Below are 22,219 nucleotides of genomic sequence, written 5' to 3' on the forward strand. Positions count from 1 at the left end.
CAGAAATACGAATTAAGGCAGATTAGAATAACACAAATAAACAAATGCACTTCAACTAGGACTAGGATACACTTCAACAGTAATTAGGTGATAACTTCAACTGCAACTTGAATTCTTAAACTCCATTATATATATATTCTAACATCTTCATCGTGAAACAGTACTCTGTGTTTTTTGTTTTTAGGAAATTGATTTTCAAGTGGAAAGTAAGGCAATGGATTTGGGTTGTTGGATGCATAGGAATTACTTTGCTGCTCTACTCCTCTTCTCAGACCACCCTACTTAGGTTATTTCTTCTTCCACATCTTTTTCTTGTCTTCTTGTTATGTTTCTTCTTTGATTTTTTTTTTTTTTTTTTTTTTTAAGTAGAAATATAATAAACATTCTCGATCGGAATATTGCTTATGTTTCTTCTTTTCTCTAATTAAACACATACATAATAATTACTTTTATATTTGTGATGATTTATGGTACTTATATATTGGGGTGTCATGAGAAATGATAGGGGTCAATAAGTACTTAATATTTGGCTCATATTCTCTTACAAATTTAATAAATTAATCACATAAGTCCATAAACATAATGGTTGATTTGTAAGATGAGATGGATTAAATATTGAGAAAATATTGATTCCTAACATTTCTGTTTTACTTATAATATATTTTTGTTTGACAATTTATTTTTATATATAATTAATGCAGGAGAATTCTATGGAACGTGAATGACCAAGAATCTGGTGACGTTGAGCTGCATACTGGCCGCCATGCATCAAGTAAATGCATTGGCTCTCACATTTTTTATAATTGATCATAATCTTAAAATGTTAATATAAAAATAATATAATTTATAAGAAATCATTTTTATTTATTTATTTATTTATTTCTCAATCTTAAAATGTTATTATAAATATTGTTTTTAAGGTGGTGGTGGATAATGGCATCGTGAGTGTCGTATTGTCGAGACCAGAGGGTGATGTCTTGAAAATAAAGTATAATGGTATCTCTAATTTACTTGAGGATCATAATGGAAGAGATGATAGGGGGTACGTAGGACAATTCACTTGCTTTTAAAGTTATCAATTTACACTTTTGTAGTATCTCCTTTAATATACCATGAATGTAAGCTAAATATAAGTTAAACAAAAAAAGTTAAACAATTTTATCTTTGTTTCATTTTTTTTTTCTTCTTATTTTTATGATTCATCAAACTTATCTTATTTTTATTCTGTTGTAAATAGGAGGGCATTACTAATATACAAAGCCTTGCAAGGCTTTCTTCGGAGCAAGAATTCATTATTCGGCTAAGAGCTACATTGATTAATGGACGTGGAGGACCAAGCCAAAGATTCAACATTACTACCGTTCAAGAGCCATCAAATGAAGATGAATCAATTTCTACAACTCAAGAATTGCTAGCATCATCTACTCCTTTGACCAATTAAATTGCAAAGCGATGTATTTTGAAACAAATTTTAGTATCAAGTAGTGTGCAAGATAAAGACAAACAAATGCATTTTTGAAACTCATTATGTATTTTGAAACTCATGACAAACTAATTGTAGTAGCTAATAGTTTGGTTGGATTAAGTTAGTTGCATGCTTTGATAGTGACATGTTTTTGGTAATATTTATGTACAAGTTATTAGGATTGTTGAAAGGAAAATATAAAAGTAGATATACTATTATGGTGATAATTCATACATGCATGCTTTTAAATTTTTGCTATTCATGGTAACATAATTTATTTTAAACTTTATAGCTTTTCAAGGCCTATAATGCATTATAATAAGAAAACATTTGATTAAATTACAATTTTATGTACCTATAAGTTGGTTGAGATAAAAACCATGAACATGAATGTGCTATATATATATATACCCTTTGATTTGAAGTAACAATATATGTCTACTATGTAAATTAACTCTTTTTTAATATCATATTTACTTAATTAATAATTTTACTTTATTTGTTTAGAAAATTTAATAAATATTTGTTCAATAATTTAGAAATTAAATATATTTTATAATATAATATATGCATATCAATTATAATATTAACAATTATAGTGATATATAACATAGAAAATCAAGCACGTGCATTGCACGTGCCACCTCCACTAGTATTTTGAAAAGTGTCTCATAGATTCCAAATAAAATAAGGAGAAATCTAGTCGTTTAGATGCAAAGATAAACTTTTTTTTTTTTTTTTTGACATGTTCATACAAGGGGATTCGAACTAGTGACTTCCGCTTTATGAGGCGTAATGCATTGCCGATTGAGTTACCTTTTAGGGACCAAAGAGAAAGCTTTTATGACTACAAACGTCAACAACATTTATTGCTGGAGTCCATTACGAAACAATTAATCACTTTAAGTGATGATAAAGTATTTGCTGCATTTTAAGGCTAATTAAGCATAAACCTTGATTTCTTAGTTAAAAAAAATGAAATAAAATTTTGTGGTTCATATATGTTCCCCTTCATCTTTTACATATTTCAAATGCCTAATTTCCATACCATTAATAAGGAAATCATAAGAAACCTTGTGATGCGGGACAAGACGAGTTTGTTGGGTCATGTATTTTTATTTTAGTTCTATTAGTTTGTAGTATTCAATTTTTAAGAGTTTGTTATTTTGTAATTCAATAATGGGCTTAGCCCAAAGTTAGAAATTTGGGTTAGGTTACATCAACAAAAATTAGGGTTAGGTTTAAGTTGTATTTAGCATTATGATTTCATAGACAAAAAGTGCGATTTTAAGTCAAATCTCAAAAAATAAATCGTTTGGATTGCTTTTTTAAAATATTGCGATTTGAAAAACTAGAAAATCTTTGTTTTCAAATCCTAGCTAAGTATGTATTTAAAAAAACAAAAAAACACAATTTTAAAAGGATAAACTGCGATTTTAAAGTTTAAATTGCGATTTTGCCAACCGCTTAGTTAAGTTTTTAAAACACAAGTTGAATATTTTCTATTTTTAAAATTGCATTTTTTGAAATGGCAAACCTAAACCCTTACTCATTAAGGCTATTTAAGTGCACTATTGTACTTTAATGGAGACAAATTATAATTGATGAATAATTAAACAAATTTAACCTCCCTAAACATTACAAAGAAAATAAAAGAGTAATACTATATACAACACAAATATCTTATAAAACTAGTGTGCCACGGCCTATTAGTCTTAATTTGAGAAGTATAGTATTTCTCTTCAATCGTAGGACAATACCACTTGGCTTGACTTTAACTTAATGTTTCTTGTCTTGGAAAGTGCATTAACATGGACTTAACTACATGTTACAACTTTCACTCTCCTTTGGAAAGGGAAGAAAAAGTATCAATTTGGTTCCTCTACATTTTGAATTAATTTGGAGCACAATTTTTTTTTGATGTCCTATAGTACTTCAATAATTAACATACAAGTAATTCTAAAATGCTTAATTTATATTTTATTAATTATACAATGCTTATCAACTATTGAATTTTTAGTGCTGACGCATTTTTTAAAATAATTTAAATAATATGATATTATGTATATTTATTATTAAATGCACCAATTTCAACTCTTAATTATAAAATAGATTCCAAGGAGAAATCTAGTCTCATCAGTGGTGTAGATGCAAAGAGAAACTTTTATGCCTACAAACGTCAACAGCATTTATTGTTGGAGTCCATTACGAAACAATCACTTTAAGCGATGATAAAGAAGTAGATATCGGTTTGACTCCTAAAGAGTGTTTTGTTCTTGAACCAGTCATTGACTTTTCCTATGTGTCTCTCACTCTTTCATTCCGCTTCTTTTATTGCTGCGCCGGGACCTCTGCGTCTTCTTGGGCCGTCGTAAAGTCTTTTTCAATTTTCTTCCTTTATTACCTTTTTATGGTCTGTTGAGCATCTGCTGACTTGGGTTTCCTCGAACTCTTCGAGTTGTCAAGGTTTTTGCTCATGGGTGTCGATTCTTGGAACTTGTGAGTGATCAAATTCATGGCTTTTATGTTTTTGTACGGCATATGGGTCTCTTGCTTTTGTTAACTTATAGTAGCTTGCAGTGACTTTAGAAGCGTTTTGGCATGTTGATCATCTGTACTTTGAGGTTTACTTATTTTTTCATGGTGGTAGTTTGTGTTGCCTTTGAAGAGCTTATTGAATTTAGGTATTTTGGTGGTTTATGGTTTTTCTGGGGTGCTTTTGATAGTTGATCATTAGAGTTTGGGTATCTTTGACTCAATAGGTTTCTTGTCCCTCCCCATGTTTGGTCGCTGAGAAAAGTGAGGGACAGAGGAGAAAACAATTGAAGGGTCTTGTGTCTTATGTTCTTTTGGTTTCTCTATATTTAATGTTGTTTCGGTTTCTGGTTGTTGTATGAATTTCTCCAACTTAGCCCAGCTGTTTTGTTGAGTTCTGATAATTGACAAGGTTTCAATTTAAAGGACTCCAAATCTGACAATCAAACTTATGTTAATGGTGGGCTAACAAAGGTTTGGAGCTGGATTTTAATGTACTTGTCATTTTTCTAGTTTGGTGATAAAAACCTCGGTTTTCGTGAAAGCATCTCTGAATCATTCTTGAGGTTAGCATGAATAAGTTTCTGAAGTCGGGATTTTACTCGATTCTCGAAAGCATGATCGATACTTGCGGTCTTAGAGTTGATCATTGCATGACTTCTCTTTGTTTTGGTAATGTAATATAGCACTGGCATAGGGCTGTTCGAAAGCTCCTGGAAGTGAAGAATTTTGGCTTAGATTTTGCAAGAAGTAACTAGGTTGGTTTTTGGCCCAATCTCAGTATTTGATCACACTTCAAAGGTTTCATAAATTATTTGATTTTAATTCTTGATATGAATTTTTTATTGTTTACTTTTACTGTGAGAATTTGCAACATGAAACCAAGATCATTTGATTACTGACAATATTGAGGCCAAAGTTTGATCATGTACATATATTTTAGTGAAAATTATCCTTTTCCCTCATGAACTACCACTCGATGACCATATACCCCCATCAACTACCAACTTTACATTACGACCCCATCAAACTACCATTTCATTACCAAAACCCCCATTCCGTTAGTCAAGGTCGTTAAGTCGGACGGTCAACCCATCACGTGCGCGTCACATGCCTTGAATGCGTATGCATTTTTTTTTTTTTTGGGTAATTATCTTTTCCCCCATGAACTACTTCTCAATTACCATATACCTCCATTAACTACCAACTTTACGCGCACGTGATGGATTGACCATCCGACTTAACGACCTTGACTGATGGAAATGGGGTTTTGGTAACAAAAGAGTAGTTTGATGGGGTCGTAATGTAAAGTTGGTAGTTGATAGGGGTATATGGTAATCGATTGGTAGTTCATGGGGGGAATGGACAATTACCCCTATATTTTATTATTCGGTTAGTTCCAACATGTTTAATACTTTCTCTTATGCTCCAAATATGGACTTTACTGATCGAGCACTGATGCGCTTTCTTTTTGTTGCTGTGGATGGTACTAATAGATTCTTGTTTTCTTTAAGAATGGCCCAAGTAATTTCAGTCTAAATGATTGACATTATCAATGTTTTTACGCAACAGTTGGCCAGCTAATGCCTATGTTATATGTAATTTTTACACTTGATTTTAGCTGGCAAATCATATTATGAAAATTCATTTTGTGCCTTTCTTGAAAAGATAAGTAAATGTTACATTCACTTGGTTGGATTATATCTGCTTTATGTTTTCCATTTTTCCCTTTTTTTAGCATATGGTCCAGCAACCCAAAATACGGCTAATATTTTTTTTGTGCTTGTTGAGTACTCATTAATCTGAATGGCTGCAGTATAACGCTCTTAGTAGAAGGTGAACAAATTAAAACTTTGTTCTGCATCTAAAAGGCGGATTTTTTAAGCATGGTTGCTTGTGTTCAGTATGGAGAACAGATCTGAAGGGATTGCCTGGGTTGGGAACATGATGCATAAGCTTGAAGCCATGTGCTTGGAGGTGGATGAGATCATGGGCCAGGTACCATTTTTTATTTCCTGTTTAAACTTTTTTAAGACCCCTGCGTTATGTGTGGTGGTTGATTTTTGGCATTCTACTGAATGAAAATGGTCTCCTCATCTTGCTTCCTGAACATATAGTTCTTGATAACCTCCACGTATTGTTCTATTCAAATATGTATTAATCTGCTGTCAGTTTGAATGATGAAGTTTTTGGGTCCTAGTTCATTTAATTCTGCATAATTGACAAGTTGTCTCCTGAGTGTTGGGCTCTCTTTTATTTTTCAAAAGGTACTTATGATAAAGTAATGCTAAAAGAGTCCTTTTGTAAGTAACGCTCAAACATTTTAGTGATCTTTCAGATGCTTAAATTTGATCTGATTTGGATGTGTCATGCTGTGTAGTTTCCATCTTGTTGCATTTCTGCACCATCTTTAGTTTAGCCCTTCTTACATTAAGTCTGCTCCCAGTGCTGCTATCTGTCTTATACTAGATTGCTTTCTTGAGCAGGACGCACTTAATAATGTTGGAGGTCAGTTACAGACGGTGGGTGCCCCTGTTAGACAATTTTGGTCAGAACTCATGCAAGATATGCTCCTTCCATCTTCGGTGGATATACAGGAAGAGGAGGGTTCGCACTCAGCTGCAGGAGGAAACGCCAAGGCCACAGTCTATGATGAGTCAATTGGTATTGATGAAGGGCATATTGAAGAGGGAGCTTGCAGAGTAGATCATTTGTTACACTCATCTTCTGTCGAACTTGTTAAGGGTATGGATCTTAGTTTATCTTTGGACAAAAATGTGGATGTTGGGATCAATGGGATGACTGTAGAGCCAGAAGTTGGTATCAAAGAAATTCCTGTTAAGGAGATGCAAATCCAGCAGGATATTTCAGATATAATCCCCCCTGGAAATAAAGATTCAAGCAAGGTACTGTTATCCCATAAACTTTGTTGTGAAAAATAATTTTAGGATCTCAAAGAAGCAGAAAAGAACATAATCCCAATCTCACAGGACCCCAAAATTTAACATGGTTCGATTTAACAAGCTTACATCTACAGGCAGAGACTACCAAGAGAAAATCCATTTGCAAAAGATGGAGTACAAAGAGTAGTAGAGAGAAAACCACTCAAAATTCAAAGCCCTAATATGACCAAAATCTCACACTCTGACGAAAGAGAATTATTTTACAATGAAGAGAAGGCCAAAAACTCTCTTTAATTCTCTAGTGCCTGTGGATTTACAAAGAAAATAAAATTCTTTGCTATGTGGCATCTACGTCTCTTTCTGTCAATGCATTCTCTATTTCTCATTGAGTGGCTGCTTTTTTTTTTTTTTGGTCTCTCTCTGACTTTCACATTCGCAGGCTGCCTTTTTATACAAGTTCAAGTCGGTTGAGAGAAAGAGTTTATGTCACTAGTCATTTCCAAAACCAATTGAAAATAGAAAAGACGGGTGGGCCACATGACTTGATGTATTTCAAGTCACCGCATCACATTTTTGCATCATCTTTAGTTTAGCTCTTCTTACATTAAGTCTGCTCCCAGTGCTGCTATCTGTCTTATACTTGATTGCTTTCCTGAGCAGGACACACTTAAAAATGTTGGAGATCACTTACAGACGGTGCGTGACCATGTTAGACAATTTTGGTCAGAAATCATGCAAGATATGCTTCTTCCATCATCATTGGATATACAGAAAGAGGACGGTTCTCACTCAGGTGTGGGAGGAAATGCCAAGGCCACAGCCTATGTAAAGCCAACGGTTGGTATTGATGAAGAAGAGCATATTGAAGAGGTACCTTGCAGAGTAGATAATTTGCTACACTCATCTTCTGTTGAACCTGTTAAGGGCATGGATATTGATTTATCTTTGGAGAAAAATGTGGATATTGGGATCAATGGGATGACCATAGAGCCAGAAGTTGGTACCAAAGAAATTGCCGTTAAGGAGAAGCAAATCCAGCATGAGATTTCAGATATAATCCCCCCTGGAAATAAAGATTCAAGCAAGGTGCTGTTATCTCATCAACTCGATGCTGATAATGATATGGTACTGGATTGTAGAGCCAAGATTTTACTCCCAGCCTCAAATGATGTCCAAGGGTCTAACTCTTTTATGAAAAGAGGGGAAGAGATAGATGCTCGTGCTTGTAACTCTGGCGACTTACCATCCCCTGACTCTGTTAGTTTGGTTGAGTCCTGTGAGAATAAAGTTATGGATGCTGAACTTAGTTGTGGTGATACCTCAGCAGTATCAATTCGTAAGTATTTATATCATCATGATCTCTCTCTTTGTCTGTGCGTGTGTGGATTGGGGGTCTTATTTTTATGAATCAGAGGCTTTGTCTTATGCAGAAGCTGGTAACTAGTCTTTTTTTTTTCTCTTTCTATTATTAATGCTCTCTACCAATGTTTCTGCAGTTCATTTCATCTATTTGCGTTGAGATATTATTGATATCCCAATGGTTTTCCGTTCTTACTTTTTGAAAAGGAAAAAATGTTTTGTTGCATCATTCCAGGAACATTCAATAGCTCCATTGATGAAGAGTCTAGGGATGATGATGTTACCAAGCAAGGCATACAAACTGCTCAATCATCTGATATGGTGAAGCTTGGTGGAAGTTGCATTATGGTGGAAAGTACTGAACTTTGCTCCATCTCTTGTGAAGCAACAAAAGTTGGGTCTTACAAGGTATGCCTCTCTTCCTTTCTCTTCCACTCTCTCTCCCCTCTCTCTCACATACACAAGTCAATTTATGCAAATTGGCAGTACTTTGGCACAAATATCTTAAGCATTTGTATACAACAGTTTATTTATGAGAAGTTGAGTGGTGGGATAGTTATAAAGCAATGCAATATGGACAATAACTGATGTATCCCTCTTACTTTCTTGCTTCTTTCAGAAAAAACTACGGGAAGCTTTTGCTTCAAAAATAAGGTTACTGAAGAATCAGAATCATAAGCAGCATGCAACCTTTTATGAGGATCTCGATACAGGATTAGATCAACAAAGAGGAAAAAGTTCCAAATCATCAACTCATGCTAAAAGACCTGATTCCCTAGACCCAGAATTCAGTGAGTCTGAGTGGGAGATTGTTTAGATATATTAGGATGAAATGACTAGGCAATTCCACTGGTTTTGCAGCCTTGATTATGCCAGATGAAACTGAGGATCAACAATTGAGTTAAATTAGTCTTTTTTATTAAATGTATTGAGTTAGAAACAGCGAGTGCTTATAAAGGTGGAGGATATCATATGTTTATGCTTTTATTGCAGATTGTGTCTTCAAAGTTCAAACCATTTCCAACTTCATTTCCAAAAGGTAAGATTTTGTTGGATAATTAGATAATTGTAGATAAATGAATATATGGGTTGGAAATTTCTATGGAAGAAAAGGCTGTGTGGATTCCTCAAATAGCATTTGCGTTTCACATGCTTTTTTAATAGCATTAATAAAAAATATATGTGCGTAGAGACTGATTTACAGAAAATTTCTCCGACCTAATTTAAAAAAAATTTATGTCCAAAGTAAATCAGGTGATAGCATCTTAACTAGAAACTCTACATCTAATAAATAATTTGGTTTTTCTTGGTAACGGTTTTGAAGATAATTCTATTTTTTTTTTCTCGAAATAAAAAATATTTTTCTCGAAATTATTAATAAACAATTTAAAAACAAAAAGACATTATAAAAAACAAAATACTTTTCAAATATGAACCCATAAAAAAAAAACTTTTCACCTTTATATTCCATATTTGTTATGCGAAATCCTAATTTTGGTTTAAATTTGTACTTTTTTTTTAATTTTTAAATAAGCACCCCTTAACCTGCCTATCGAAATTACAGATTTAATTTTTTTTTTATTTTAAATTAAGTGCTTTTTAAATCCCAATGTCAAATGCCTTACGTTTTACAATATTTTTTAAAAATATAAATTATTCTTACGAAATTATTATCCTAAACGCACCCTAAGTCACCTCATAATACTTTTTTAAACAAACAAATAAAAAACACCCTTTAAAAGACATCGGCAAGCGGTTTATTTTTTGTTTTTTCTGTTTTGTTTTTGTTGCCATTTGAAGGACCTTGAAAGCAGAGTGAGTGGAGTGGGTCATTCGGGGAAGCTTCCCCCAACGATTTAGGGCCTGTGGAGACGCGGGAATATGGCGGACAGTTTGTTGGGTCCCTCTTTCCTTTCGTGTAAAACACTCTGCCCTCTTTCCCATTTCCCCTACTACAGACCTCACATGGCTGCGCTTCGCTCCTCACCCACCCACCAACATTGTTGCCGTTGCGCCTCAAACTTAAACCCTAACCAGCCCTCATTACTCGTCTTCTCAGGTACGCCAACAATGAAAACTCTAAGAGTAATAACTACGATGAGTTTGTTTGGTGAAATTGAAATGTGATAACAACTTTGCGTGTCTAATTTGCAGGTGGGACTGCGTTTAATGGTGTGGTGGAAGAGCTAAAGAGTTTCACGACTCGGGTTGCGCATGTTCTCCCTGTTTCCGATGACGGAGGAAGTACTGCAGAGATTGTTCGTGTCCTCGGTAAGTCTTCTAATCACTTGCAAACCTAGTCCTTTGTCGATAATAGAAGAAACATCGAAAATAACAAGTTTTGGATTGTGTAAAGGATGTGTGGAGGTTGATTGGTTTGGTAATGCTTTAGGTGGTCCGGCTGTTGGAGACATACGGTCGAGGTGTTTGAGGTTGTCTGATCAAAGTACTGCTGAGTCGCTTGCTGTCCGAAGATTGCTGGGTCATCGTTTACCGCTTGATGCACAACAAGCCAAATCAGAATGGTAGAAATCCTTCTGGATGATTAGCTTATTATGTACATGTTGCATTTTGGATGTAGCGCCAAGCATTCTAGTATTCCATGTTTGGACTGCATTGGACGAAGAAATTCGTTGTCCTCATGTCAATGGAACTTAGTAACGTAAAAATGAACTTTGAAATGCGATAAGACAACTATAATTGTGTTGTATATTTTTCACTTAGAGTATGTTTGAGATTGTGTTTGAGGAATAGAGCTTTTAAGTCAAAAAACGCTTTTTGGCCGAAGTTAAATATTTAAGCTTCTGCCAAAAGTGCGTTTTGACAGTTTTTAGAGTAAAAAAGTTAAAGAAGTACTTTTAGAATTTTTTACCAAATAGGCCAGCTTTTGGTTTGGCATAGCTTTTTAGGTATTAAAAGTACTTTTTACCCTTCATAACGCAATCCCAAACTTGCTCTTAGTGACGAATCCCTGCTAAATTGTACCTTATTACTCTCTCTCTCTCTCTCTCTTTCTCACTTCTCTAAATCTCTTTAACCATGTTTCTTTATTTATAATGCTCAGTGTTCCTCATAAACCATAAATGTAATTGCATTGCAGTTTAGATGATACTGTAACACCCTAATCTCAAATTGAGAAGATCAGTAACCCACATAGAAAGTGAGTGGTTTATAAGAAATGTTCATGGGTGTTAAATCTCACATTATTTATTACTAGGTGAAACTAGGCTTTATAAGCGATTTTAATGAAGTTACAAATTGACTAGACATTTTGGGGTGATAGAGTAGATGTGGCTAACACTTTTTTCTTAGTCATTACAAATAGTATCAAAGTCAGATAGTAACGCCATATGGTACTTGAGATGCTCACATAGAGAGTGAGCAATTTATAAGAAATGCTCATGCGTGCTAAGTCTTACATTGTTTACTTAGTAGGTGAAGCTGAACTTTATAAGTTATTTTAGAGAAGCTCCAAATTGACTAGTCATTTTAGAGTTATAGCAAAGATGTGGCTAACGCTTTTGTTTTTGGTCATTACATATACACTTTTAATTAAGAAAATAATTCAAAGAAGTGTGATATTACATAATGCATTATGTATGTGAGCTTTTCATAGTGCATATATTTACATGTTTATTCTAAAGTAAAGCATTGAAGTTGGCGAAAGCTACTAATTGACATATAATTTCGTTATCTTTTGTTTTATATACTTTGGTTATTAGTAATATTTTGATTGTGGAATGTGCGCTTTCAACTCTTGGTATATATTCTTTGTTACTTATAAAGAAATTATATTTTGATAGTGTACAAGTTAAATCCATACTTTCTCTTTTTTCATTTTTACAATGAAGTTAGTCCATTGTCTACTTTTTACTTGTGCCATTTAATTAATATTATGTATTCTGAGTTGATCTCATTTACTTGCTAGGTGTTACTCAATATTATGTATATTGAGTATGGTATGCTGAGTTAAGTATTTGACAGGTATAATATCGTCGAAGGAGAACATTTTCTATGGAATGGTGTGTCGAAACCCTACAGGGAGACAATTCGAGCTTTCTTGGCTTACTTTCAGAATCAGGTGAATAATCTGACATATGCTTGATTGCCAGTAAATAAATTTGTTGCCAATTCACCTTTAAACAATTTAGTCAAAGAGACGTATGCTCATGCTCTAATATTTCCTTTTCTAACCCAATTTTTTGGACTTCTTTTGCTTCCAGTTATTGTTACTTGTTTATTGGACTTGATTAGTTTTTTTTTTTTTTTTTCCTTATTGTTTATTATATCACATTATGTAGTACGGGTACACTTAAATACTTCTAGGTAACTATAGGAGAAGTGGAGGATATTCACACAAGATGTGTTGTATTTGGAAGTGAATTACTTAACAAAATATGATAATTTATGCTAAGGTTCAAGTTAAACCATTCATACCTTCATATAAATAAAACTTATAATTTTTTATTTATTTTTTATTTTTTTATTTTTTTATGAAATATTGCTTGCATAGTTCTTTCTTTAGCCCCTCATGACTGCTTTTTATTTATTTATTTATTTTATGGTTTTCATGTGTCAGTTATCACTTCTTCCCATTTTTGACTGCTCTTTTAACTTCTCAATGTGATGCTTGGCATGAAAAATTTGATAATTTTTCCGGAATTTCAAACACAGATTCTCCGGCGGTCTGATGAATCATTTTGTTTCAGGAATGGCAGGTACTTTATTTCTATTTGAGTTCCAATTTTTTGTCACATAAGTAATGCCTTTTCCTTTATGAAATTTTGATGGCTATCTTCTTGATAAAGGGTAATACATGTAAGTGAAATGCCTATTTTCCATTAGAATCATAAATTTTTTCAAGTAATGACTATAAGGGAAGGGGGTGTGGAAGATAACAATATTAGTGTTTGAACAAAGTTTTTCTCAATTCTTCCAACCCAGTCTATTAAATTGACATGTGTCCAAAATGTATATGATTTTGACATTCATTTTTAAAAATACTTGTGAGAATCATGTGCTCAATTAAAAATGCATGTGAGAAACACTAGTTCAAATCTTTCCTTCCCCCTCCCCTTGGGGCGAAAAAATTACTTATAAAAAAAAAATGCACGTGAGAAACACATACAGTTTGGATACATGTTAGTTTAATAGGCTGTGTTGTAGGAAATACTTTCAACGCAATTTGAAGGAAAACTTTTATCTTAGTATTTCCAACCATCAAATTAACCCCCTCCCCTGGTAACCAAAAAGAAAATAGATGTGAAATTTATTTTGAGTGTATAGACTATTAGTGTGGTTGTGAATTGTGATCATGCATCCCTAAAACACTTAATTGAATGATCTTTTGTTTTTGCTGCTGAATTGCTATCAGCTAGTCCTATTTTAAGATTAAGAAATGCGACTAGCTTCTACTGCTAGTGCTTGGACTTGCCTCTAGAGAGGGCTGTACTAGTTTAAAATTATTGCATCATAGTTAATTCTGATGTTTGTTCAATTTTTTCTCTGATATTATCATTACTTAACCAAGTCTCATAATTTTTGCAGCATTGGGAATTTCTTCTTTGCAGGAGCACGCATATTTTTTCAGTCTTTAGATGCTGCAATATTTTTGTTTTCACGTGTTTCAGATATTCCTTCAGAAAGTATGGTCCTCCCAGTGATATCAACAAATGACAGGCTTACATTAGGATGTGAATTATGGGTATGATGATTATTGATCCACATTTTAATTTGTATGGGTATACCATAAGTGCTTATTTTTTGTAATTGCGTATTGGTTCACCATTTACATGTGTATCTGCTAGTATATACAAGACGCCTTATTGTCAGTTCATCCATGGAAGACAAAGTGTTAATTTGTAGGTATCTAGCTCCATCATATCTTACCTATAAAAGGTGGACAAGTATGGTAATAGAGTCATGCAAACTAAGTTCGTTTCTGTTCTTGGAGAAAATTCTATTTCTTGTTTATTTTGAGGAATGGTTTTATATTCCATGTTTCAGATTTACTCTAAAAGTTTTTATTGTTTCTATGTGCATTCTAGGACTGTGATATGTGTTGCTTAGTTTGTATTGCATGTGTAATTGATATATGGTACATTTTCATTTATTGTGCTTTTTGTTAGCCGAATTTTGTTTCTGATGCATTTGTAATCTTTGACAAGAGGACCCAAATAGCATACAGTCAGATTGTTTGAGGATATCTTAAGTCTGGGTAACTAAGGTTGATCATAATTTCCCAATCGTATTGGGATCAGACTCTCTTGAGTTATAGCAAATGATAAAAACATTATTGAACCTGCTATTTTATAAATTAAAACAAATCTGTGATTCTTGCGGTAGACCTAATACTTTGTTTGGAATATATATAAATAAAGCTATTTTTCTTTCTTCTATATTCTGATTTTCCCCCTCTTACCTTGGAAATACTGATTTATTTAGAGGTTATGAATTGGCATGATCTTGTTAATGTATTTGAATCCTTACATTTACAAGTGCCTCATGTAGTTATTAGAATATTGATTAAGTGATTCATTTCACCATTTTCTATCAGTTTAAGATTTTGGAATAAATAATATTTTATTATGGTAGCAAAGTAAGTGGTCCAGAGTTTGAACCTTGATCCTATTTTACCTTGAAAAATTTCACACGTTAAGCCCGACTTGTGGAATGAAAATTTCGGTCCACATGTGAGGAAGAGTATTAGAATATTTAATTAAGTGATCAAGTCACAATTTTTATGAATTTTAAGTTTTTAGAATAAGTGGTATTTTATCAGTTTCTGAATTTTGTCTCCTAGATTCAATTTTTTCCCGGAAATGCTTGTGTTAACTTGTGGGACATTTTTACTTAGCAATCAATAGCTGTATGGAAATGATTAACTTTTGTACTCTGGTATTTTAGCTCAGTTAACGGACCAAATGATGCAACTATAGTTTGCAGAAATGATGCTGGTTTTAGATAAGCAATATCCCAGTTTTTGCACTATAATATCTTCTGCTAATTCTCTCGCATTCAATTTACTGTCAGGATGGGACTATAATTCGAGGTCAGAATGAAATTTCTCATCCAAGTCATGGATACATGGAACCTATAAATAAGGTATGCTGCTATTGTTTCATCATAGGAAGTCAAATTTTATATTATTGTTGAGTTATGTTAATGGTATGATTCATCCATGGAGGATTTTCCAGACGAGGGTTATCAAAAGCGTTTGGGCAGTAGTTAAACACTTATGTTGGTGGGAACAGTTGCAATGGCTGTGAGGAGAGTGGTGTTAGTGGTGGTGATATTGGTGTGGTATGTATTGGTGTCATTTGCAATGGTAATGGTCAGGGTGGTGTTACTGGTGGTGATAGTTCTCCTTCCTTGTCTAACTTTATGCTTAGGTGGTGTTTCCTTGGAGTCTTTTGATGAATGTTGCTTATCTAAAGGGCCAAAAAAAAAAAAAAAAGGTGTTGGGACCAAGGACGAGTTCTAAAGAATTATGATGTTGATTGAGTTTTGGCACTGTGCTGATAATTTTCTGGTTTAGTTATAGTACACAAGGATTTTCATTTTTTGTTAATTATTTTGCACAAAGTTTCTTATTTATTCAACTGCCTAATTCTCATTATAGGGAAGATCTTCAGTTCCAGCGCTTCCTTCAAGAATAAAGAGGGTGTTCTACATGTCAAGTGAGGGCAGTAATTTGCTGCATGAGGTGATCCTAGGTTTCATTGTTGTGTCTTATGTAGTATTAGAGATGGTTTTGTTGCAAGAACTCAATCCTGTATCTTAATATTTAACCCTGTATAGGTCCAATGGTGTTTGGATAAAATGGCAATATTCTTCCTTCCATAAACAAGGGGTAGAGGGTGAGGTCATGGCTTCAGTCCCATATTGATGTGTGGTTGTATTTTCCTAAAAAAGCTTTTTCATTTGTGTCCTGCATTAAAAAAACTATAAAAAAAAAAACGAAAGAAAAAGGAATGCATAGAAAAGAGCAGCGTTTTGGCAACGGTGCCATTATATGATTCATCCCTTTGCTAATTGCCTGAAACGTGCCTGTTATTGGTTGTAATATGTGCACTAATTCCTGATATCTTGACCATTTGATAATTCAATTCTTTTATTGACTAGGTCTTCCCTGCAGCAAACCCAGCTGTCCTGGACCAGTTGAGTAGCGTGGACTGTATTGTTTATGCTATGGGATCTCTCTTCACTTCCAATTGTCCATCATTGGTAACATTCTTGACCATTTGCTAGCATTTTGCTTATGCTATGGCACTCTGATGATTTTACTACCATATGTGAGATAAATTATGAGAGATAATGATGATTAATACTTTGGACTACCTTATTACCATTTGCTAGCATATGCTAAGATAAACTAATGTGGGCGGCCATATGGACTGTATTGCTTACTCCATGAGATACCTCTTTACTTTGCAGAAGGCTAATTTGTCTATAGTCATCTTGTTTCATGCAACATTAATATTTATAGGGGTGTGCACTAACTTGATCAGTTGGACTTCGCCGGATTCCAACAATTGATCCGACAGTCAGTCATTGAAAATTGGCCACCAAACTGCACTGATTGGTGGTTGGAATTTGAACTGTGCCTCATCAACTGCTGTTGGAGTAGAGTGATTCAACTAATTGGTTGGGTCGGGTTTTGGGTTTTGTCTGATTTGTTTGGGCCCATTATGTCAGTGGCCGTCTTGCCCAATTCAGGTTTTATGAACCTTCTAGTTCTGCCCTTGGGTCCTTACATTTTGGCATGTTTGGCCTATTTTGGGTTTCTTTTGAATCTGGTTCTGCTCGTTTTTGGCCCATCCTACCAAACGTCATCTCTTCTACAACCCCATCCCATGGCCCTGAAAATTCTTAGGCATCATCCCTGACAACTCAAATCAAAGTCACCTGACACCCACACCCCCATAAACCCATGACTTTCCCATCGTGATTGTTTCATAGTGGCACCCAATCATTGGCTATTACCCACTAATCCGAATCACGCCAGCCCGAAATTCCCAAATATGCTCACCTCTCTCAAAAACATTATCAAATAATACTAAATGATACTTCCATCTCCCAAAACACCAAGACCAGCAACAAACAAAGCCTATCGACCCAGAATATTAGAGCAACCTAGAAATTTTAGAAGAAAATTGAAGATCTGAACAAAGTCGATCATCCTAGAACAGCAGACAACCAAGCAATTTAGAAGAAAAAGGAAGATATGAAAGCACATACTAAATAGTGGCGGCAATAGATCCAACTATGGCAGGTCTCCTTGTAACAGTGATCCACTGCACCCGACCTCACCCGATTTGCACCAAACAAGACTATCAACACGATGACCACCAACGCTACCATGGCCTTCTCTGTTTCCCCATTTCTCTCCAACCTCCCAAACCCAACTCCAAACCTTAACACTAACTTACAGAGGAAACCAAAGAGAGAGATCTAGGATCGACATCGAGTGATGAGAAGAAAAAGTAGGAGATCTGGGGAAGGTAAAATGGTTAAATGAGTTTTAAAATTTGGTTTTTAATGAATATTGACTGGGTCGGGTTTCATCAGACTACATAGCACAACATTGATGATTGACCCAACGAGTGTTGGTTTCTCAACATTTGGAACCACACTGACCCAGTAGTTTTGAGTTGTCAGTTTTATTCATATATTCTATCACAGCAAGTTGGCATACACGAATGAATAAGAAAACTGTTGTTTTGACCTTAAACACTTATCTGGTGTATTTACGAATATGAACAGGATTGAGCTACCTTTTATTGCTTAATTAGTGGTTCAAAAGGTTTCGGAAAATATGATTTTAGGGCTTGGACAGTGGTTTAGGGCTTGTAGTTGAATTATAGTTTGAAAAAGGCTAATATAAATTTGCTGAGAAGCTGCTGGAAATTAATAATTGTGCTGAAGAAATTTATTGGCTGAAGCTATGTTAGGAAGATGATTTATAGAAAGTTGTAATATTAAAGGAACCAGTTCTTCTGGTGATATGGCTGGAGAACACAGTAGAGCAGAAAAATGGCAATTAGATAAAGAAGAAGAAAAGAGGGAAGATGGCATAAATTAGTGGAGGAGAGTAGGCTTCAGAACTTTTCTTTGAAGATTTCTGCTTTTTTGAAATATTTTCCTTTTTTATTGGCCCAAGTGAAACAACACATCAAAATAAGTACGCTAGCTTGTTTACCAATTCTATCTCTTGAATCTGATTTATGAACTTGTCCAAATCTTGAAGTTCATTCACCTAAGTTTTTCTTTCTCGTGTCCAGCTTGTTATCAGCAGTTAATTTGTGAATTTTGTTAAGCAACATCAGAAACTTAACTTTTTATATTTTCTGATTGATCATGCATTTCTAGGTATTACTAGGCATTGGAGAGATTATTTCTTCAAGGTCCTGCCGCAAGGTATCTTTCCATCACCTATCAAGTTATTTGATACATGTGACTATCTAGTACAAGTTATATGGTTTATTGCTCATTCTTATTCATGGAATATGCCAATGCCTTTTTGTAACATCCCTGGCCCATGTTAGGAAGATGAATAACTCACATAGGGCAAGGTATCTTTCCATCACGCTATCAAGTTATTTGATACATGTGACTATCTAGTACAAGTTATATGGTTTATTGCTCATTCTTCTTATTCATGGGATATGCCAATGCCTTTTTGTAACATCCCTGGCCCATGTTAGGGAGATGAATAACTCACAGAGTAGGTGGATTATAAAATAGTTCATGGATGTTAAATTCCACATTAATCCCTTACTAGGTGAGACTGGGCTTTATAAGCAATTCTAGGGAGCTTCAATTGCAACTTAACTAGTCATTTTAGAGTGATAATGTAAATGCGGATAGCGTTTTCCCTGAAAAATTACACCTTTAGAATGGCTAGGTTGGTTGAATTTAGTATCTCTTGCTTGGCAATTTGGAATATATATATAATGTGATATTTTAGACATGGACGTCGACATTCCATGTTTTGCAATGTTCAGCATGTGTTGTACTTATTTAATTCATTTGGATATCAGGTTCTTTTGTTAAATGGTACACATGATCGAGAAACTAGTGATTTCTCAGCATCTTGCTTCGTAACTGCAATTACAGATGCTCTGAACCGAACATATGGAGATGCTCAGAATTGTCTAAAAAACCTTGTACGTGAGTAGATACAGTAATTCTTTGAAGTAAATTTTGCTGAGTGACTTGGTGTGGTGTAGCATGATAATCAAGTGTTCTGTTTAAATTCAATAATCATAATCAGAAGTAACTTGCATTCTATTAACTTTTGATTGTGTCATAAGAAAGCAAGTTTAATTTATAATTAGTACATGGTATATAATTGCTGTCACCTTAATTCTCAAGATCAGCAGCTTGTTGATGAATATGGAGATGCTTGTTGTAGAAGTTAGTTAAAAGTTGCCCTGTAAAATGAATGCCATAAACAGTGGGTTTAGACTTGTAACTTGCAAAGTTTTTCAATTATTAGGTTGAATGACTTTAGAGTAACTTGAAAACTGCTCCCTCCTTTCAGACTGAAGCTGAATGATAAATCACTGTAGTCATTGGAAATGCCATTCTTATAATAAAGTTCATATGTCGTTCAAAAAAATAAAAAAATAAAAAAATAAAAAATAAAGTTCATATGATTCTGGTATCCTTGAACACTTGACACAAACAGCCAACTACCAGGGGTGACCTTTATTTATCTTCCCTCTTCTTCTCTCCTCAGTAATTCAAGTAATCACTATACTCTTTCTCTTTCTCTCTGTCTCTCTGTCTCTCTGTCTCTCTCTAAGCCTAACACCTAACCAACCCATCCCCCACTCCTTACACCTGACCCAAGCCCAGGGGCTAGTGAGCGTAATTATCTAACCTCTCCTCTTTAGACTCCATTAGACTTGCCTTCTCTGCAGTTATCTTACCTTCCTCTCTATACTGCATGCCTAAAGGTGATTTTAGCTTGTAGTTGGGGTTTCTGAAAATTGAGCTGCACTCCTCTGGACAGAGTCTAACCTCCTCTGAGAGATGTCAGTGTCTCTGCCATGTCCTCTTGTTGGCGTTCTTTTTCTCCTTTTTACCACATTGGTGATCCATAGGTCTGATGAATGGTTTCTTTCTATCCCCAAGCCCCTCCACTCCCCAAATTGCTGAATAGTGAGATTTTCATTATAGAAGTATCAACTCACCCTTTACAGCAACAACGGGCTTTTTGAAATTTATCTTTATGATAGGGACTGTACTATATAGGTAAAGAAAAAAATCTTCCTTGGTTAACTAGAATGAAGGAAATGTTGAGATCAGAGGAAACATGTCGTTTATTAACTTTATTTGAAGTTTATGTTTCTGTGCAGCCAAGCCAGTACATTAATACACTTTTGGTCCCCAAAGATGGTGAAATTCCTGTTGATGTTCAATGCTTGGCTGCTCAAGGAATCATTGATGTGGTATGTACGCCTCTTACCATTTGTTTTGACTAGTATGCTAGAAAAAAGTGCTAAAGAAAACATCCTTACAGGAAATATCATTTATGAAGTTCCATATTCCATTTTAAAATCAAGCATTACTCATTTGAAAATTCCAGGATGAGACATTAATGTTTTGTTCAGAGTTACTACGGTGAGGCACTGAGGGCATGTCCCTGAAAATTTTCTTTAAACTAGCCCTAGACTGCTGAAGTTCCCCAATGAGGCTGATTTAGCACCTCTGATCAAAATGCTAGTTTTGAATATTTCTGGTGCCAGAAGAATTGCCTGATGAGGCCGAAATTTAACAGCTGGAACTTGAAAGTCAACCGGGCAGGATTTCTTATGGTGTTATTAATTTTAAGCGCTCTGTATTCGGAAGAATTTTAGTATTGCCTCAATAAGGATTAGTAGTCTAAGCAGAAAACTATGTTTAATCATTTTACATGTAGTTACTTGACTTAACGATGACAATCTGCTTCATTTGTGGACCTAGATTCTAAAACAAATTGAGTTTTGCAGATATTTGTTGATTCTATACATGATCCAAAAGTGGGTGTAATATTTGACCCCAAGTCCCTAATACAAGCTCTAGCCGATGCGGTTGGCAAACATTTGAGTGCAAATGTTACTGAGCTTGACCATTCAAATGATGGTCAGGGGCAAGCGTTATTGCTTTGATGTGGATATTGAAGCCTTTCTGCTTGTAGGTCCATTGTTCCTGAGGTAAAAGTTACAGAAATTCAATCTTTTTTCTCAGTCCATAGTTGTATCATATTCTACTTACTTCCCATGAATGTGCTGCATTTCCTATTCTTACTGTTAATTTGAAATTATTTTCTGATTACAGGTGAATATTATGTAACAATACTGGTAGCTCAATTTGATTTACATTTTTGCAACTTTATGCTCATCACAGTATCAGAGACAGGCTATACCTTACAGGCCAATCTTCAAATGCTGTAGAATGCTTGGTATATAAGTTTGTTGCTGTAGTTAGATTGCGTTCATAAGTGCTCGACTTTTCCCCTTTCTTTTTTTAATTATTTTATTTATTATTTATTTTTTAGTAGATGCCATTTAAAACAAGCCATGTTATCTGGTGCAAAATGGGTGTGAAGAGTAGCCCTACTTATTTTAATACAAACTATTAAATTTGAACCGCAAACGACTAGTGAACCAGTTGCTATGCATTAAAAAAGAATAAAAAAATTATGAAATTGGTTTGTGTGGGTTGACATAATAACAGATAAATGCTCATAGCTCTAGAATTTGACATTGGAAGTGGCCGGACCACCTCCAAGAGCTATGAGAGGGATTTGGCTGCCTCCATAATTGGCTAGAAGGGATAGTCGTACCATCTTTTCAAGTACGATAGTTCAACAACTTCCAAAATCGATTATAAGGATGGACAAGTCTGCCAAGAGTTTTGAAAATGGTTTGACCACCTCTAAAATTGGCCGAATGGGATGTTTAAACTA

At 34.5% G+C, this 22,219-nt stretch overlaps 2 protein-coding genes across 4 annotated transcripts; both read left to right on the forward strand.

Annotated features, from left to right (window-relative positions):
• Positions 1–3,694: 3,694 nt before the first annotated feature.
• On the forward strand, positions 3,695–9,254 carry LOC132172298 (uncharacterized). Its single transcript, XM_059583770.1, has 6 exons — positions 3,695–3,964; positions 5,905–5,998; positions 6,487–6,906; positions 7,564–8,239; positions 8,498–8,670; positions 8,882–9,254. The coding sequence occupies exons 1-6, from the start codon at positions 3,942–3,944 to the stop codon at positions 9,077–9,079; spliced, it is 1,584 nt and encodes a 527-aa protein (XP_059439753.1). The 5' UTR covers positions 3,695–3,941; the 3' UTR covers positions 9,080–9,254.
• A 1-nt stretch (position 9,255) lies between these two features.
• On the forward strand, positions 9,256–21,737 carry LOC132172299 (uncharacterized protein YNL011C). Of its 3 annotated transcripts, none has more exons than XM_059583771.1 (15): positions 9,256–9,301; positions 10,063–10,321; positions 10,417–10,533; positions 10,655–10,787; positions 12,247–12,343; positions 12,937–12,980; positions 13,810–13,966; positions 15,295–15,366; positions 15,884–15,967; positions 16,387–16,488; positions 18,634–18,681; positions 19,305–19,434; positions 20,611–20,720; positions 21,261–21,464; positions 21,589–21,737. In XM_059583771.1, the coding sequence occupies exons 2-14, from the start codon at positions 10,144–10,146 to the stop codon at positions 21,417–21,419; spliced, it is 1,431 nt and encodes a 476-aa protein (XP_059439754.1). In that variant the 5' UTR covers positions 9,256–9,301; positions 10,063–10,143; the 3' UTR covers positions 21,420–21,464; positions 21,589–21,737. The 3 variants fall into 3 exon arrangements, with proteins under 3 accessions (XP_059439754.1, XP_059439756.1, XP_059439757.1); XM_059583773.1 differs by having other exon boundaries at positions 19,305–19,430; positions 20,628–20,720; XM_059583774.1 differs by lacking the exon at positions 21,589–21,737 and having other exon boundaries at positions 19,305–19,430; positions 21,261–21,351.
• Positions 21,738–22,219: the final 482 nt, after the last annotated feature.

Source organism: Corylus avellana, chromosome ca2 (assembly GCF_901000735.1).
Source record: "Corylus avellana chromosome ca2, CavTom2PMs-1.0".
NCBI lineage: Eukaryota > Viridiplantae > Streptophyta > Magnoliopsida > Fagales > Betulaceae > Corylus > Corylus avellana.

Coding starts and splice junctions, on each gene's coding strand:
- LOC132172298 (XM_059583770.1), top strand. CDS start 3,942: ATGGGTGTCGATTCTTGGAACTT. Junction 8,240..8,497: donor TACCTCAGCAGTATCAATTC/GTAAGTATTTAT, acceptor GCATCATTCCAG/GAACATTCAATAGCTCCATT. Junction 8,671..8,881: donor CAAAAGTTGGGTCTTACAAG/GTATGCCTCTCT, acceptor TGCTTCTTTCAG/AAAAAACTACGGGAAGCTTT.
- LOC132172299 (XM_059583771.1), top strand. CDS start 10,144: ATGGCGGACAGTTTGTTGGGTCCCTCTTTCCTTTCGTGTAAAACACTC. Junction 12,344..12,936: donor TGGCTTACTTTCAGAATCAG/GTGAATAATCTG, acceptor TTTCAAACACAG/ATTCTCCGGCGGTCTGATGA. Junction 15,367..15,883: donor ACATGGAACCTATAAATAAG/GTATGCTGCTAT, acceptor TTCTCATTATAG/GGAAGATCTTCAGTTCCAGC.